This window comes from Gallus gallus, chromosome 1 (assembly GCF_016699485.2).
Source record: "Gallus gallus isolate bGalGal1 chromosome 1, bGalGal1.mat.broiler.GRCg7b, whole genome shotgun sequence".
NCBI classification, from domain to species: domain Eukaryota; kingdom Metazoa; phylum Chordata; class Aves; order Galliformes; family Phasianidae; genus Gallus; species Gallus gallus.
In genome coordinates this window covers 174,624,531-174,642,726 of record NC_052532.1, presented here as the reverse complement: position 1 = coordinate 174,642,726, position 18,196 = coordinate 174,624,531, and the positions used below count along the sequence as shown (strand labels likewise).

General features: G+C 38.0%; 1 protein-coding gene across 9 annotated transcripts in view; it reads left to right on the top strand.

The window, feature by feature from the left end:
* Nucleotides 1–18,196, top strand: part of FRY (FRY microtubule binding protein) — a 244,941-nt gene that overhangs the window by 48,173 nt on the left and 178,572 nt on the right. For 4 of the 9 annotated variants that reach the window (XM_025146835.3, XM_025146833.3, XM_025146834.3 and 1 more), the window contains exons 1-2: nt 6,122–6,463; nt 10,580–10,678. The exons of 3 other annotated variants lie outside the window; for them this stretch is intronic. In XM_025146835.3, coding sequence (XP_025002603.1) covers nt 6,259–6,463; nt 10,580–10,678 — 304 coding nt within the window. In that variant the 5' untranslated portion in view covers nt 6,122–6,258. Of the gene's footprint in view, nt 1–6,121; nt 6,464–10,579; nt 10,679–18,196 lie in introns of those variants that run through there. 2 more of the 9 variants (XM_046909844.1, XM_015278573.4) reach the window with 2 other exon arrangements.

The window sequence follows — 18,196 nt, the reverse complement described above, 5'->3', positions numbered from 1 at the left end:
TCATGTAATGGGAACATCAGTGTGAAGTGAAATCATTGTGTCTGTTAGCATACGAATTGTTCTGCTTGTGAAAGACTGTGGCATGAGTCAGCTTCCCATGTTAATGTGGGAAGCGTGCGTTATGGATCAAGCATCAAGGGACTAATACTATCTTAGAACCAAATTACAGCATTAACCACAGATTTTGTTTATTACTGGCAAACAACATGCTTATCTTCTTTCAGTTGAAAGAAAACGGAATTGAAACACTAGGCCAAATCTCTTGTCAATATTAATCTGTTAAAATCACTGTAACAGCATAGAAGGCAACTCTGGAAAAGCTGTGTTCTCTTCTTATTGTCTGAGTGTATTTTAGGTAGGAAAGGAATTGTCTGGGCTTAATGCTTATTTTTGTTTTCTGCAACTCTAATTTAATATCAATTTATCACAAATTAAAGCAGAAAATGTCATGTTGCAGTGCGCAGTCTGACTAGCATCTCTTACTGTCATTTAGCTTGCTCTAGAGTCAGATGTAGCCTGGCAACTAAGTGCTAATTACGCTGTTCTATGAGACAAGCGCTTGCTACGAGGGTAGAAATTAATGTGAATCTAAAATGATCTCTTTGGTGTCTTTGAGAGCTCAACCATGTTAACCTCTTCCTCTTATAAACCCTTCCAAAATTGATGCTTGACTTGAGACAGTGTATTTGAAAGCTAAGACTATTACCAAATCTAGGCTTTTTGTATATAGCAGCATTAGGCTGTGGGATAAGTTGGTTAATTCAAGCAGAGAATTTCTCAGAAGTTCACATCCTATTCATTTAGACAGGCAGGTTATTCCAGAAAATTAAACAAGTCACTTTTGAGTAACAGTTGGAGGGTTTGAGCACCTCTATATGTTCTTCACTTTTTGACTGCCTGTTTGTAATTCTTGCATGTTTTAACTTCCTTGTTTGAAAAGCAAAACAAAAGAGATTAAAGACTTCATAGCAAAGATACACTCACAGATCTGTGATTGTTCTGCCATGGATAGGGGAAGAGACAGGTGATAAGTGCTTTTGCAGAAGAAAAAGAAAAGAAGGAAAAGGTTTTCTGAATGGATTTCTAGTGCTAAGCGGTATTTTTTGAGCAAGCAGGTGCTCAAGAAGTCTCAGCTTGATTGGAATCAACTTGATTTCTTCAGACATTTCTGACACCTGTAAAACCCACGCAAATGCAGTAAGTATCTTGTGTATTGCTTTTGTAACCTTAATTTTGGAAAGACTTTAACCAGGCATTATCTGGCACAGTCACTAGAGGAAATGATGTGCATGTCCCTGGCCTTGTGTTCTTATTCTTTGTGGCAGCATAGCTAAAAATAAACAGTAACTTTAGATTTGTTCTATGGTTTGCTGTACAGCCTCAGAAAAGTGGGTGCTGGAGTGTCAAGGAAGGAGACTTCATGGTCTACAGTAAAGTAGGAATATGGGACTTCATTTTCTTTTATTGAGTTAGGCTGGTTTAAATGTTAGTAAAACTCAGGACTTTTTCTCTTGCCATTGCAGGTCTTTTAGCAAATGTGCCTCATCCTTCCTTGACAGTATTTATTTATCATTCTAACTTGGTACATATAGCATGGTGGAAAGGTGCATGAATAAAAGTACACTGATGTGGACATTGCTTTACTGCACCAGATGGGAACTGATTGTGGTGGCAGTTTTTCTTCAACAATACAGATTTTCAGAGGCAGCGTATGCTGGCTGACACATTGAGAACACTTTAGGAAACCTTTTCTTTTTTCTACTGTTGATGAGCAAGAATATTTCCCACAGCTGAAGACAGAAATGACAGCTCTAATGTAGTCATAATTATACATGGATAACTGCACATGAAATATAACTAGATTTGCTGCCATAGTGTTAATCCAAAAGGGAACGATAATTTACCCTGTGAGAAAACTTAATTTTCTATGACCTAGACCATGCTAATTCTGTAGCCTTAAATCTGTTCAGAGTGTAGTCCAAACACAAATCAATTATCAAACACCACTTTCTGTAGGCTTTCATTTACCGAATTTTAATGAAATGAAATGATCATAGAAACTACAGAGTGTAAAATTTGGTATTATGCTGTAAGCAAGAGATGTGATATCCTGATTTTGCCTCCAGCCATAATGGATACACCTGATGATCACTAGTTCAGTTATTAAGTTGGGCTTTTTTTTTATTCATTATACTACACTTTCAAAATTGTAAGAAAATTCTGAATTACATAGAACCTACTGGAGGTGCACAAACCTTTGCCACCCTAAAAGCGTATCCAAATTACAAAATCCTGTGCCTTGTTTCTCATTTGAGTGCTTTCATGATTTGGTACCAAACTTGACACGATGATTATTTACTTACTTTTTAGAGTCTCTTCTGAAATCTCGTTTAAACCTTTGATGGGATAAATAAATAAATAGTCCTCTGTATCTTCTGTGCTCAAGCAGCTGTAGTAGATTAGTAGCACTTTTTTTCCCGTAGAAACCATGTCGATTAGTCCTGATGTATTATAATCATGGTGTTTTACTCAATGCTTAATTATTTTAATCACTGTTTCAGATAAAAGGTTTAGTGGAGTCTTAATTCCTTCAACTATGCTGTATCCTTCGAAAAATATATATAGCTATTCTATTCTCCAGTCTCTACTGTAATTTTCAGTTACTAACTTATTCTTGTAAATAGTTTGGCTACTTGATTTTCTATTTCTTTCTGGATTCCTGGATATATATAACAGGAACTTTGTGAATAATTCCGTAATAGTTAACAAGTTTATATCCACACATCATGCTTGCAGTCTGGTGGCAGTGTTTTATTTTCCCTCTGGTTGTACTTCCATTTCTAAAATTGCAAAGCATCTGTCTTTAAGCAGAAAGTAGAAGGCCTAAGAGAGATGCTGTCACTGCAGCCTTGGTGCTGTGCTGGAGTAGAATCTCAAATTTTATCAAGAGTTTTTTCTTTTCTGTCTGTGTTGAATCTCGCTTTTTCTTTTTAATTTTTTTCATTTTGTTTATTTTTATTTTTATTTTTTGAATGCTCCATGCTTCTGCTTACATTACTTGATCTTTTAATCTACAAACTGTTCTTCAAAGTCCCTCTTCTTCCTACATTACCACTTTTGTTTTTTTGTACTGTGCTGTAACTTATTCTGTAGTGGTCTCATTTGGGATTAGTCTGACAAGTTTTCATACGTTCCTGTCAAAGATAAGAAAATCTCCATCAGGAGCTACATACATTAAAGCACCAGAAGAGTTAGGCTATGAAAATGGCACTTGGGCACCCAACCCCTACAACTTTCAGACACCACTAAGAGCCTCAGCTTCCCACCTACAGCTGCCTGTGTCTCTACTGGTAGATCAGTATTTTCAGTTTTCACACTAAGTATTTGCCTGTCTTGATTATTAGATCTGAGTGAGTTTTTGGAGTATATCTGCTAGAATAGATCCTTAAAATGATATTTAGAGATGAGATGTTTGGGGTTTTCAGCTATCCCCTCCTAGATTGCTGATGTAAGGCCACTCAGTGGAGATAAACTCTTATTTGATTCCGATGTGCTGCTGCTGGTTTAAGGGTTCCCCTTGTCTAAAAGAGTGTGGTCCCTGTCGTACCTTTGAGTGTCCCAGCAGCAATTCCTCTTGTTGGAATTGTTCTACTTGGTATGAATATTCATTGAGCTGAAGAAGGTAAGACTGCATAGTGCAGCATTTGTATCACTTGGCTAGAATCTGGGACAGCTTCAAGTCACTCTTCTAATGAATATTTAATTATTTATGCATGCTGGAGCAGTTTCAGCAGGAAACGTTAAGAGTTCTTTCCAGAATATCCTGTATCTTGGTGGTTAGGTCACTTACTGAAGATGTTGACATTTTTTTAAATGCTACTGTCAGATATCAATTTAACATTCCTCAAATGTTGGTTCCTACATTCAGTGCTTGTAGTTTTTCAGTCTGCACTCAGAATTCAAATAATACTTATATTTGCTCAGATTTAAGCACGTTCTGTTATATTGAAAAGCTCTTGATTGAGTTTCTCTTGCTTAGTTGGGCTGTTGGGAATGGACTGAATGTTTTTTTGTTGGTTCGGTCAAAGCTGAAAAATCAAGTGGAGTTGGGGGAAAAGGATGGAAAAAAGGACATTTTCTCTGACTTGTTTTTTTATTATCATTCTTTATTATTAACTGAAAAAGAAGATGAGAAGAGCATGACAGAAGTGTTTTGGCTCCCAGTGATGAAGACAAGAGCCTAGAGGAATTTTTAAAAAGGACCTAGCTAAATTAGGTGTACAGTTCCCCTTGGTTACAACCTGATTCCCACCTAACCTATCTGAAATCCACTGGGATTTTCCAAGGCTTATTTTGGCATGTAAACACTGCTCAAGATCTGTTGAACGTCTGGCAAGTCTGGAAAAAATCAGTTTTTTTTTTTCCTTGCAGTTAGCATGTACTTGTTTAAAATCAGTTTGGTTTAAAGAATCAGCTTGTTCTGAATCCATTGTAGGTTTAATGTATCCAAGATTGGACTATTACATTCATAATTTCAACTTCCAGCCAAATACAGTTTTATATCTAGAGGAAGAAGAAAAATCCAGCAGACTTTTTGCATTTTCCTCCATTTCTAGCACAATAAAATGTTGAATAGCTAAGCTAAGAATGTGCATAAGTATACATAAATACATATACAAATTTGTGATTTCCCCTCTTCTCTTCCAGAACCATGTGGGTGAACAGTTTATTTCTTGTCAGCAATAATGAAGGTTGTACTGAATTTCGCACAAAAACAGTATTTGGAGCAGCCAATCTCTATATCGCTACACCAACTGTGAAATGTACCCTGCCTTTGGGAAAGTAGTTAAAGTAATCATATTTTAAGGGAGGGGGGAGTTTCAGGGGGAAGTTCTTTACTATGAGAGTGGTGAGGTGCTGGCACAGGCTGCCCAGAGAGGCTGTGGGTGCCCCATCCCTGGAGGTGTTCAAGGCCAGGTTGGATGGGGCCCTGGGCAGCCTGACCTAGTATTGAATGGGGAGGTTGGCGGCCCTGCCTTTGCTGGTTGGGTTGGAGCTTCATGATCCTTGAGGTCCCTTCCAACCCAGGCCATTCTGTGATTCTGTGATAAGTGTTTCAGATGATTCAGGGAAATGAGGTTCTGTCTACAGTTGTTAAAATCCGCTTAAGTATCCATAGCATTAGTTGCTGACATTTTAAACTACTCCTCTACTTATTCACTTTGCTATACTATTTTTATTTAATAAGAAAAATGTTTATGGTTAAAAAATGTGTTAGTTTTAATTTACTAAAGAATTTTGTCTCATTTATGATACCATTCTAATTAGGGAAATTAGCAGTTCCACAGAAGAAGGGATTTGCCCTTTCTTCTTTCTAAACTTTAGAGAAAAGAAGACTGTATTCTTGGGGCTCAAAAGCTTTCATTGGGATAACTGGAACAGAACAAGGAGAATTTATGAACTCCTACTAAGCACCTTGGCTTTTATTTAGATGGAGAATTTACAGACCACATTCATCACGTGCACATTGAAAGGGTTTGTGTTTAGCAGTCAGCAGTCATATGTACAGAAAATCAGTCACATAGACGGTCTCTGATTCTGTCTGCAGTATATAAATGACATGATTCTTTCTTGAGGAGAGGAACAAAGAAACCTAACAACGCGGCCATTTGTGCTTTGTGTTTATCAGTCCTAAAAATGTAACACTGGTGAAGGGCAGGACTAAGAACCCAAACATGCTGCTCAGGTTGTACCTTTCCCAGGCAAGTGCCAGGCATTTTGCTTTGCTTTATTTTTTTCTCTCACACTTTCTGTTGCTTTTTCCTTCTTTTTAAAGCTTAGCAACACCTGTTTCTCTTGCCAAGATAATGAAGTATTAATGAGCTGATCTGAGAAACCCTGTAAAATACAAACAATACTAACCCAGAGGACAGTGCCTCTCATTGAACTGTATTTTCCCCTTTGCACAGAGTGTGCTGCTGGTTCAAGTTTGTTGAACTTCCTAATTACCTCAGAACTTTCAAAGTAATGATTTTGGCGTCTCCTCCCTGCGCTGTGGAAGTGGTGCAAGGAGGGGCGATGCGGTAACCCTACACCTGTTGCAGCACACGCCTATCGACTCGCACAACTTCCCAGGCAAGTGCTGAGCTAGCCATGAGAACATCTGAGATTGCTCGGCTCTGTAACCAGTAGGCAGAATCCTTCTGGATGGTCAGCTTGGCTTTACGCTGCGGTGGCTGTAAAAGTTAATGCTCTAAAATGGCAGTTGATGACAGCAGCTTGTACTCCAGGACTAGGAGTAAACTGAATTCTCATCAGAGTCATCATAAATCAGCAAGACGGAGTAGTTTACCACCAGACATCTTGCTAGAAAATGACTTTAAAGGCAAATTTCAAAGAAATATTAAGAATATAGAGCCTATACATCCAAGGCGCTCCAGGAAAAGACCTTCTATATTTTCAGGTAGGAAATGCTGTGTTGAATAGTATGATGGTACAGTATCTTTTATACCTTTTTGGTAATATTGGAGAAGTCTAGGGGCTGACTCCAGTTAGAGCTTATTCTGTTTTAAAACCCAAGGCAGTCTTCGTAGATAGAAGAAATGAAGTACCATTGTGTTTTGTTAGCTATTAGGATCACAGTGTTGGAACAAAAAAAGAGACTTTCTGGTTCATGTTTCTTGTTGTAAGGATGTTTTGTTCATACTTAGCAACTGATTTCTTCTAAATGTTGATCTAGATCTTTAAACTCTCCGTTTTGCTTAACCCTACTTATGAGCCATACAGTTAGTGACTGCAGTGTAGGTTTATATCTCTGTAGGGTTCTCTCATTTAATTTTCTGGGGGAGCCCAGTTTGAGGATATGTGGACTTCCTCAGTGTAGCTGACTGTTGGTTCTTTTTTTTTTTGTATAGCCAGAAATTAACATCACTAAATACTCAAATGCATACTTTGAATTCCTCACTTGCACTGGAGCCTATAATGTTTGTAGTTAATAGTTCAGTTTAACTCTTGTATGTTAAGAATATCAGTAAGGTGTAAGAGTGGATTTTAGTGAACATAGTGGCAAAACATACTTTTTTGTAATTTTTAAGAAATTATTTGAAATACATCTAAAAATAGGCAGCAGATTAGCACAAAAACAAAGGATTTGTTGCAAAGCAGTCAGGTCATCTTTACGAGGAGGATTTAAAAGGTTTTAGGGGAAAAAAACAGAATACCAACTCATCCTTAATAAAACTGATGGTATTTCTGTGAAGCAGTATGAAAGTGAAATCCTTTATAGAAACAAAAATACATTATTTTTTGAACAGCATCTCCATTTCCAGATGGAAGTGTTGATTTTAAACTTCCAGGGGGAGGAACAGCACAATCAGACTGACTTTTGAGGAGATACAGTACATAAAAAAGTGATATTATTAAATATGAGTATTACTAGGTTTCTTGTTAACAGCTAAGCTTATTAAAGACATATTCTCATGAGCTGAAGCAATGCTGAAGGAATGGGAATACAGTGTTAAAAGATAACACTGGGCAGTGCCATTTGTGTGGGATTTAGTACCTCAATTACATCTTTGTTATACAGAGGTATAATTGTTATACAGCACCTTAGGAAATAAAACTGTATTCCTCAGTCAAAAATCATAATAATAAAAAAAAGCCTTGTTGTATCTGAAGTCAGGTGACTCAGATGTGCCCAAGGCTCCTGCACTTCCCAGTTCCTGAACAGGCTCTTCTTGAGGTGATGTAGTCTGCTGGTGACTCTCAAAGCACATTATTTTGTATAGGGCTGAGTCTCTCTTTCTCAACAGCTGCTTTTTGGTTTTTATCTTTTCTGATTCTTAATTACTTTGTTTTTCTCCAGCATCTTTTTTCCTTTCTCCCCTATACATCAACCTTTTTTGCTAGAAGAATCACCCTGAACAGCCTCGTGCTTGTTCTCCACTATCCTTATTCTGTTTTGCCCTCATGAATTTCTCCCATACTCTGTGATTGGAAGGTTTTTATTTTAAAAAATCAGTTCTTCTGCCTCGCAGTTCTTTCCACCCTCACAGATTACCACACTTATAATAACGCTCCATAGTTTGTGCTGTGTCACATAGGAGCCCTTTAATGTAGTTTGTGTGCCTGGACTACTACCACTGCATTTGTGAAATCCACTGCAGCTCTGTTACTGTACTCTCAAGGGCACTTAACTCACAGGTAATGCAAATTGCTTGCCATAAGCAATTGATGGAGATGATGGAAAAATGGGTGTAGTCTTTCATTTGGTAGGTCAGCGGTATACATGGGAGAAGCTTTACTTGATTTGCTTTTGAAAATAGGTTAACCAAGTAAGCTTAAAGTCATCTAGACTGTTGTCTTTAGTGCTGTAAATGTGGATTAGAATGGAAATAGAGGTGTATGTTGCCTTACTGCTGTGTAGTCCTGTGCATCACTGCTGAAGTTCTCTGAAGAATGAGATAGTTCTCATTTCTATCAATCTGGTCATATATTGTTATATATACGTAGGTCATTCTGAAAGTAATTAATAACTATTTATTTCCATGGAAAATGCAAATGACACAATGAGCACAGTAACACTATTTGGTAGTGCAATTTCTCACCTACAAAACATTGATTTTAAACAGTCACCAGCATTAGCTATGCATTTTCACCAGCCGTGAACAAGAGCCTGCATGCCATCCTCATGAAAATCTGCACTAGTGGAGGTGACCCACTGTCACTGTCACCACTGCTGAAAAACACCACCTCACTGTGCTCACACCAACGGTTTGGTCTCCATAATGTTCAGTAAGCGTTGATGAATGTCAATATTTCTGCATGGAGGAATTCCACATCTTTGCTTCAGTTGCACTCCCATGTCAGACGCTGTTCTATCAGACTGCCCCTCTGCTGCCATCTGTCGCACCACAACAACATGTAACAGAATACTGCTGGGAAGGTTCAGCCTCTTCTGCCATACCACCGCCATCTGCCTCTGACATCATGGGGTCAACATTATAAATTAGGAGGCATTACTTTCACATCAGCCCTCATATTTTATATCATTTTGATTCTTCCACCTACTTTTAATTCTAGCATCCCAGCTTAGCCCTTAATTTCAACATGAATCTGTCTCAGTGTTAGGACGTGCTTGCTATTTAGTCTGATAGCAGAAAACAGAAGGCTGTGGGGATACCTCGTTGTGGCCTTCTAATACTTAAAGTGAGTTTATAAACAGGAGGGAGACAGACTTTTTACATGGCTTTGATTGGACAAGAAGGAATGGCTTTAAACTAATAAAAGGGATTTTTAGATGAGATACTAGCAGGAAATTCTTCACCCAGAAGGTGGTGAGGCCCTGGCACAGCTGCCCAGAGCTGTGGATGCTCCATCCCCGGAGGCATTCAAAGCTGGGTTGGATCGGCCCTAGGCAGCCTGAACTAGTAGGTGGCAACCAGTCCATGGCAGGGGGATTGGAACTGGATGGTCTTTATGGTCTCTTCCAACCAAAACCGTTCTGTGCTTCTATGATTTAATGATCGTGTACATCTTCTTTTCCTTATTTATTTTCTATCTTAAAGAATCTAAGTAATAAAATAATGACCAGTGGTGCATAAAGATATCAAGGTGCAAAGCATGTCGAACAATTCATACACTGAGACTCCTGTTTCACATTTGATGCAGACACAGAGAGAGGCCTCTTGCATGCCTTAGGCTTGCTTTATGTTCTTTTCCTAACTGTGATAGCTGGAAATGAATTCTATAAAAATGAAAACTTAAACTTGAAGAGAGTGACACGTTCTGTCATCATGAAGTTAGTCATTCATGTGTGCCTGGACAGGACTATCCAGGCAGTGGTGTCCCCGAGTTGTTGTGTGCCTTCTGCATGGCAAGATGAGAGAAAATGTGACTGTGAGGAGAAACCATGGTATTGCCAAAGGGATACACTGCACAGAGATACTTTTTCTTCTTTACATAAAACACTTCATTTCTTCTTTAAATTCATAATGTTTAGAACTGTTGCATACTTCAAGGCTTGGTTAATATCAACTTGCTAATATCTAAATTTTCTTTTACTGTTTTACAATTATGCAGAGAAGTACAATTTAAAAAAAAAATGTCTGTTTGAAAGCCAGTTCTTACTGTAAGCTGGGCATGTTTGTTTAAGTTTGTGCCACTGAAAATCCACTTCTAGTACTGTTGTTCGTATCTCGCAGGTTTTTTCCTTCTTCATTTACATGCGGCTCATGGTATTGTAGAATGATGCTTGTTGATGGTTTTAGAGGAAAGAAGGTGAGAAAAACTACGTATTTTCTGCCTCTCCCAGGACCAGGTACTACTTGAGTCCATGGCCCATGCCAGTGACTCGGGCATTGGCTTCACAGCCACAGTCAGCCCTGTGTTGTCAGTGGGACAACTAACACATTATCTCTTCTTTTGTACACTGTGGTTGTGTTGTGAGTTAATGTAATAAAGGTCAGTGGTTAAGAGTACTTTATCTAGCTACTCCAAGTAAGAATGTAGGATTGTGGCCTCTAATTTTTACAACAGAATAGCTAGTATTTTGTAACAAATTCGCTGCTTTTTTTTTCAGTGAAAATATTGTCGCAATTACAAGTCTTGAGGCACTCTATCAAAGCATTTCTGGAGTTCAGACCAGCATACAGTCTAGCAAAGTCACTTTCTAAAATAAGTAAGTTGACCTGAAACCATATTTGTATCTTAATTAAAATACTGAAAACAAAGAAAGAAGGGTTTTATATGTAAGAAAAATGTTGAAAACTTGTTCGGCAATGACAGGAATAAATATTTCCCATAAGACATGGGAATAAAGCAGCCATTACATATGATTTTTGATTGGCTTTGTTAATTGGGAAAGACTTGTCAAATTCTAATTACTTTGAATAAGGATGCTTAAAATTAGGGGTACAATTTGTATCTTCATTCAAAGTTATAATGATGTGTGTTCAGTATTTTAATTTGCTGAAGATTTGAGTATCCTTCCTCCTTTCAGAATAAGTTGTGCTGCATGGAAATAGCATATACTTGTAATCTGCACAGAATAATTTCTGTTCACTTATGGTACCCCTTGTGCCACTCTGGACATTAAAGCTTGATAAAATGGTTTGTGTTGGTGTTGCATTTCCAGTTATCATCCATTGAAAGCAGAAGGGAAGGCAAGACTGACTTGTCTCAAAGTTCTTTACTTCCCTTTCTCACTTCAAAATAAAAAAGAGGCTTGTTTTTCCCCTAATATTCTTAGCAAGACCTTTTGCTAATTGAAAATGGGAGGGGGGAGCGTAATCCTTATTTGTTGCTTATATTGGAAACTGGCATTAGTTCTGTATGTTACTGTAGTTTTTGGAGCCTTATGTTAAGATAATCCACTATGTTAACAAATCAGTGTACTGCTGAATGAGTGCTTGCCCATCCATTGATCTGGGTGAGTGACCACTTTTTTATTAATAGTAGTTAAAACACTGATAATTTCTTGCTTGTTTCTTGGCATTCTGAATTTTTATGCGCACTTACCTATTCTTATGTATGTTACTTAATACATTTGTCAGCATCTTAGTTCTTGAATGTTTTCTTTAAGTGTCATTTTCTTCAGAAAGGATGGGTTGATGATTCAGAGGACAGGTTGGGGTTGTGCATTTAGAAAAGTCTGATGCAATATGTGCGTGTTGTCAAACTTGTTTTCTTCTTGCGTTCACTGGTATTTTATGGACTGTGAAGACGGATTTCCTGATGCTTCTGTAGGTAGGAGGTGAAGATACAGTCTGACCTTTCATTTATGTTTGGGACATAAGGGAAACTTTATGTTTCCACTGGAGCGTCACTTGAGGGTGAAGATGAGGTGAAGGTAGGGGAGAAGGTGAGGTTAACTTAGGTAAGGTTCTTTCTGCTGCTATGATGTGGATTTTTCTTTTCTTCCTTAATGCAAAGCAAAACAAACAACTGTTGAGTTGCCTCCTAGATTTAGATTTTGCTATATTGCCACCATCTGCTGCTGTAGATCTTAAAACCTTGCTTTCAAGCAGAGTTTAGTGGTTGAGTGAAGAAAACCCACTGTACGCACAGTAATGTCTTGCAAATCATATTATTTTGAAGGGTTTATAGACCTCGCTGTGCTGAAGGATCTTGTGAGGCAATAAAAGCAGTTGCTTCCTGGTTTCAACACAGGCTTCTTCGTGTGCTGCCTTAGAATGTGAAAAAGAATGCGGTTTAGTAACATGGCTTGCCTGTTTGACCCTTTATCTGTCTGCTGTGTGCTATCTAGAAGATAATGATTACATGGGTAGAACGACATCTTAAAATGTACACTGAATGCTTTCTGTCTGAGAAACATACCAGGCTCCTCCTTTTATATGGTATATTTATATATCTAATTTTGAAGGAGTGCTGAATTAATATTCGGATAGGTTGCATCTCCAACAGAGTATATTAATATAAAATGTACTGGAAGAAAGCTACAGAGTGGCATAGAAAGCTACTGTGAGAACATACAAGAGCACAGTCACTCTTTTCATGGAATGGCAGTAGCCCTCACTATGTGTCATGTGCAGTAATTGCATGAGGGTTTGTTGGCATTATATTTAAATGTTCCTTTTAAGTAAATCTTTGTTTTTTGTTTTTTTTTTTCTGCAATGTGACAATACGTACTTTTTTTTTCTCGCTCTCTGGTTTAAAGGGTTTAAAGCATGTTAAAGAGCAGACTCACCATAAACTATGCCCACCTTTGTCCCAGAAAGAATTATATTTGTGCTAATGGATTGCAATAATCATCTACAATAATCTTTTTTATGGAGTTGAGAAATATATATAATTTCATTACATGAAAGATCGAGGTTACTTTTAAAGCCTCACAGAGATACTTCTGTTGTAATCTAAAGCATATCAGTCAAGAAAAATGTTTCAAAAGAATTAGACTTAAGGGTTAAGGATTTAGCCTTCATCCTGATGTGTATTTTGTTCCTCTGCTGAAGTGTAATTTTCACATAACCCGATCTAGGTAATGACACTGAAATGCATTCTCTTGACAGTCAGATAGATCTATGGACTCACTCAATATATACTTCCTGTACAGTTCTTGTTTACTTGTAGGGAGTTTTGCAGATATGCTGGATGCTTTTGGTGGCTAACTGTTCTCCCTTCAGCTATTCATACTTTACCAAGCATTAGATGATAAATAGGAGCATACTGTACACAAGCAAAATCAACTGATAATCTTGGATTAGCTGAAATAAAAATTCTCAATGTTTTATTTGCATTCATTTCTTTACTATCATACTGTACCTGAATTTTTAAGGTGAGGATGAGGGAATAGTTTTAAAAATATATATTTGTGTGTGTGTGCGTATGTTTAGGAGTTTCTGAATGTACTTGATTTCAAGAAGAATAAAATAAATCCATATTTTATTTGTGCCTCCGGGTTCAGAGAATAACATCTTGCCTGAAGATTAGTAATGAAAATAAAATTCCATTTAATTACAGAAGGCTACCTATTGAAAACTCTCTGAATGTAGCTAGAGTTAGCTGGAAGACATCTTGTGCTGCTTCTCTTGATGGAAATGCCTTGATAGTGAAAAGAAATCCTTACCGCCCTTCTAGTAGAACAGCTATAGATTGCTAGATACTGAGTTCGTATGGCTAGATTTTTATAAAAAACAAATTACATCTGCTGTATCCCCCATGTTAAATGTCTTCCTTTGTAGGAGTGAGGAGTGTATAATTTTGAATCTGAACTTTATGAAATTGGGAAATTGGATCTTAAATGCGGAACTTAACTTTAGTTAGAAGTTCAAGACATACTTTGTTATATTTGGATTTTGGGGAATTGTAGAGTGGTTCCATGATTCTTGGTTTATTCGTGTTGTTTTGAGATAATTGGGTTTTCTGGGGTGTTGAAGTTGCACAGTGCTTGACAGGGTGAAATCAATTTAAATTCTTTTTGCCTGGGATATACTAACATCTAACTGCTGCACAGCGTTGTAAGGAATTTATAAGCAGATGCGCTACTGCATCTGACAGGATGAGGGGAAATGGCCTCAAGTTGCGCCAGGGTAAGTTCAGGTTGGATATCAGGAAACACTTCTTTACAGAAAGGGTTGTTAAGCACTGGAATAGGCTGCCCAGGGAGGTAGTTGAGTCACCATCCCTGAATGTGCTTAAAAACCATTTGGATGTGGTGCTCAGGGACATGATTTAGTGGAGGGTTGTTAGAGTTAGGGTAGTATGGTTGGGTTGTGGTTGAACTTGATGATCTTTAAGGTCTTTTCCATCCTGAGCAATTCTGTGATTCTATGATTCTGTGATTCTATGATTCTGTGATACTGAAGACCCCAACAAACAGCTGCTCATGCTTTTTAATCATTTCCTTAAGTTGCACTTAAATTAGAAAAAAATCTTAAATTGAAAAATCTCCCCTATCCATTATGGGAAGACATTACTGTTTCCAGTAAAAAGCTTCTGTACATAAACAATGTAAGTTCTGTGTGATATAACCTTGTGGCTGCTTTTCCAACGTTCTGGCTGTATGAGGAGTTTTGTTTTGTTTTGTTTGTTTGTTTGTTTTAGCACTGAATGTACTGCTGTGGTTTTCTGTGGGATTTTGATCCGTGTCTTTGGAATTCCTGCTTCTGAAATTCTGCTGTCCGTAATGACAATAAGCTGTAGTTGCAAAATGGTTTACTATGTATCCCTGTACTCCTTTTGCTGTAAATAATCTACTTTTCCTAATAAACCTCCTCCGGGGGTAATTTGTAATGTAAATAATGAAGAACTGGCAAAACAATTTTTAATGATAATGTTTACTCCTCCTATTGGTAAGAAGAGGGGCGGTCAACAAGTGCTATTTTCCTTATCGTAACCTCAGTTGTCCTGTATTTTTTACATAGTTTAGAATCCCTGAACTAGTCAGTCCAGCCTGTTTTTCTCTCCCATTCATCATATTCAAGCCAGGGAAATGTCTCTCTAGCAGAGCTGCTCCATTTCATCAGCTTTCTGTCTGGACCAACCTTCAGTCTCCCCTGACAATTCTTAGGCACAGTTCAGAAGTCATCAATAGTCGGGGAATTGAGAGTTAGATGTTGATACTGTTTCTTAAAATATGTTTTATTGTTTGCATGTAGGCTTTTTCATACAGTCTGTCCTTGTGGCCAGAGAGCAACCACAGGTATTAATAGAGGCAGGTGTTTTTTTCATGGTCTGGCATAACTGAATCACCAGTCTGGCCAGAGTGACATAATGTTATTGACTATAAAGGTCATTAAAACTCAGTACCAGTTTGTTCAATTAGTCACCTTTAAGCGCTTCCAAGAAAACTATTTTAGACTTACATGGACAATTATTGACTCTTGTATAGAATATCATTCAAATGTTATCTTTCCAGTAGATGCTGTAGCCCTACTAAAAATTAAAAACTCTTATCTGCAGAAGAGGTTTCACTGTCAACACATAGATATAAGTGTAGAAGAAGGGTAATAAAAGAAGAGCAGAATACCAGAACCCAAATGAAGTTCACAAAATGCAGCTATTGGGTCTGAAATGTATTAAAATTTTCTGCCTAGTGGTTGAGGATAAAAAAATTATACTTGCAAAAGTCATTGTATGTCCAATTCTAAATCCATTCTGGACCTCAAATACAAACAGTTCTTTCTTTAGAATCTAATAATGTGTTATTCAAGTTTAGATTTGTCATACAAAATGTTATGTGACTCTTAACTGAGAGTGGTTTCACAATTTGTCCTTTACATGATTTCAGGGTTAAGAACCTTTCATTATTCCCCCAAATCTTAATTTATACTTGATAAAGAGGTCTGCATAATCTTGATTCCTCCAACTTGAAAGCCTATCCTGGAAGAGGTCTGAGTGAGTGTGTAACCTTCACTCAACAGCAGGAAGAATTATTGCAGTACAGATGGAATAGACCGAAGTACCTGATGCCTTCTTTGCTTCAGTCTTTGCAGATAAGACTGGCCTTCAGGAATCCCAGGCCCCAGGCCTGCAGCAAGGTAGATTTACCTCTTGATAGAGAGGTTACAGGCTAGGGAACATTCTAAACAAATGACACACGTGAGTTGATGGGACCTGACAGGATGCAACCAGAAGCACTGAGGAAGCTGGCCACCATCACTGTTGGCCAATTGCAATGGTCTTTGAAAGCTCCTGTCCAGTGAGGGAGGTTACTGGGGACTGGAAGAGGGCAGAGGTGATTCCTGGCATCAGGGTGAGCAACAAAGGGGATTCAGGAAACTACAAGCTAGTCAGCCTCCTCAACTGAGATGATGGAGCAAAGAATCCAGGAACCAATTTCCGAACATAGAAATAGATGACTGGGAGCAGAAATAATCATACTGGACCAACTTCGCTGTGCAGAGAAGACCTGGGGGTTCTAGTGAATGAAAAGCTGAACATGAGCCAGGAGTGTGTGCTTGCAGCTCAGAAGGCCAATGGAATTCTGGGCTCTGTCAGAAGAGGAGTGGCCAGCAGGGACAGGGAAGTGATTGTCCCTCTCTGCTTTACTCTTGTGAAGACCCACCTGGATTACTGCATCCAGGTCTGGGACTGTGGTTGGAGATGAAAGTCAGTCATTACCAGTGTGCCCCAAAGGTCAGTACTGGGGCTAGTAGCTCAAAAAAAGGAAAAATCAAGTTGATATGACTTTAGCACAGTTTTATTTAATGTGTCCCTTATTACTTCTGCAAGTACTTTGGCTCGTAACCCACTCTGCATTACTGAAAATTGTATCAGTTGTCTTGCACATCCAGAACTATTGTGCTTGTTGTGGAATTTCCTGATTCTTCTTTTTGTTGAGTCTTCCCTACTTGATGTCATCAGAAAAACATTATTTCTTTTGGCTTTTTGTGAAAGATAAATTATAAAGGCATCAAAATGATCCTACAGACCTACATCAAACTTCACTGTGTGCTGCCTGTAGCCTATAGCTGTTGCTGCAGGAGGGGTAGACACTTTTCTTTTTCCATCTCCTTTGTTTTCATCAGTTCCAGATACTTGCAACGGGAATAGGTGCATTTCCTTCATCAGATTTGTCATCTTGAAGAAAAAGAAAAATTTTGTTGTTATTATTTTATTATGATTGCAATAATCCCAGTTTTAAGGATAGGTTGCTAAATTTAGCATCTAAATCAGTGTTTAACAACATTAAGTGTTCTGGAACTGAGAACGTTAGGTCGAGCTTCCAGCTGAGGCCAGTAAAAAATGGTTTTGTGATCTCCCAGTAGCCTGATTTTACTTCTTATGGCCTGTTGGCCCCAACAGAGGAGCAAACTGATGAGAAACCAGCAGTGCTGTTCCTGGGATTTTAACCAGGGGTGCTTTCTCACCTGGATGATGAAGATGGAACACATCTTTCAAAACTTAGACATCTGCTGAATAGACGTCCATGCCGAAGCTAGTCACTTCAAGCTCACTTTATGGTCATTGAAGAGAAATGGGTCATATTTGAGCTCAATTCATATGATCTGTTGTAGATCTCAAAATAACAAAGCATGGGCTTGTGTGCTTCTCAGTCACAAGTTATTGCAATCTTTTAAAAATAATTATTAGCTATAGTGTTTGTCTTTATAAGTGCTTATTTTATTTTAATGAAGCTTTATTTCTTCTTTTTAATATTAAAACATTGTTTACTAACACAAAATTTGAACAACATGAATGTAAGGTGCTTCTTCATACACAACTGTTTTTTGGGGGGATTCCATCAATTCTGTGGATTCTGTGCAGTTTTTTATCAAGCAGTGTGACATGATGAGGTGCATCACTTGCAGAAGATACAGACTGTGAGCTCTGAGCTGCTTTAACTGGCTTCTTAGGGGTATTCAATCATGTTAGGTATGCAGTGTGACATCCTACTTCCCCTCCCTGTCCTGGCTGTGCAGGTATCCCAGGTGTCAGCAGTTACCCTGATGTCATGGTCCAGAGTGACTTCTCAAGGAGTTGAGGATTTCGTATGTTTGAAGCCTTTCATTGCTTTGTGAAGAGCAAAATAAGATGTCATGCAAACTATTGTGAAAAGGGATTAAAATTAGTTGTGCGTATTGACAATATGAATGATAGTGATGTTCATTTAAATGTCTTAAGTTCATAGCATGTAATATTCTTCAACATGCTCAGTGCTATTTCTGTGCATCAATCAAGTACTGAATGCACATTGTATTCGTTTGATGTATGACACGAACACTTCTTTGTAACA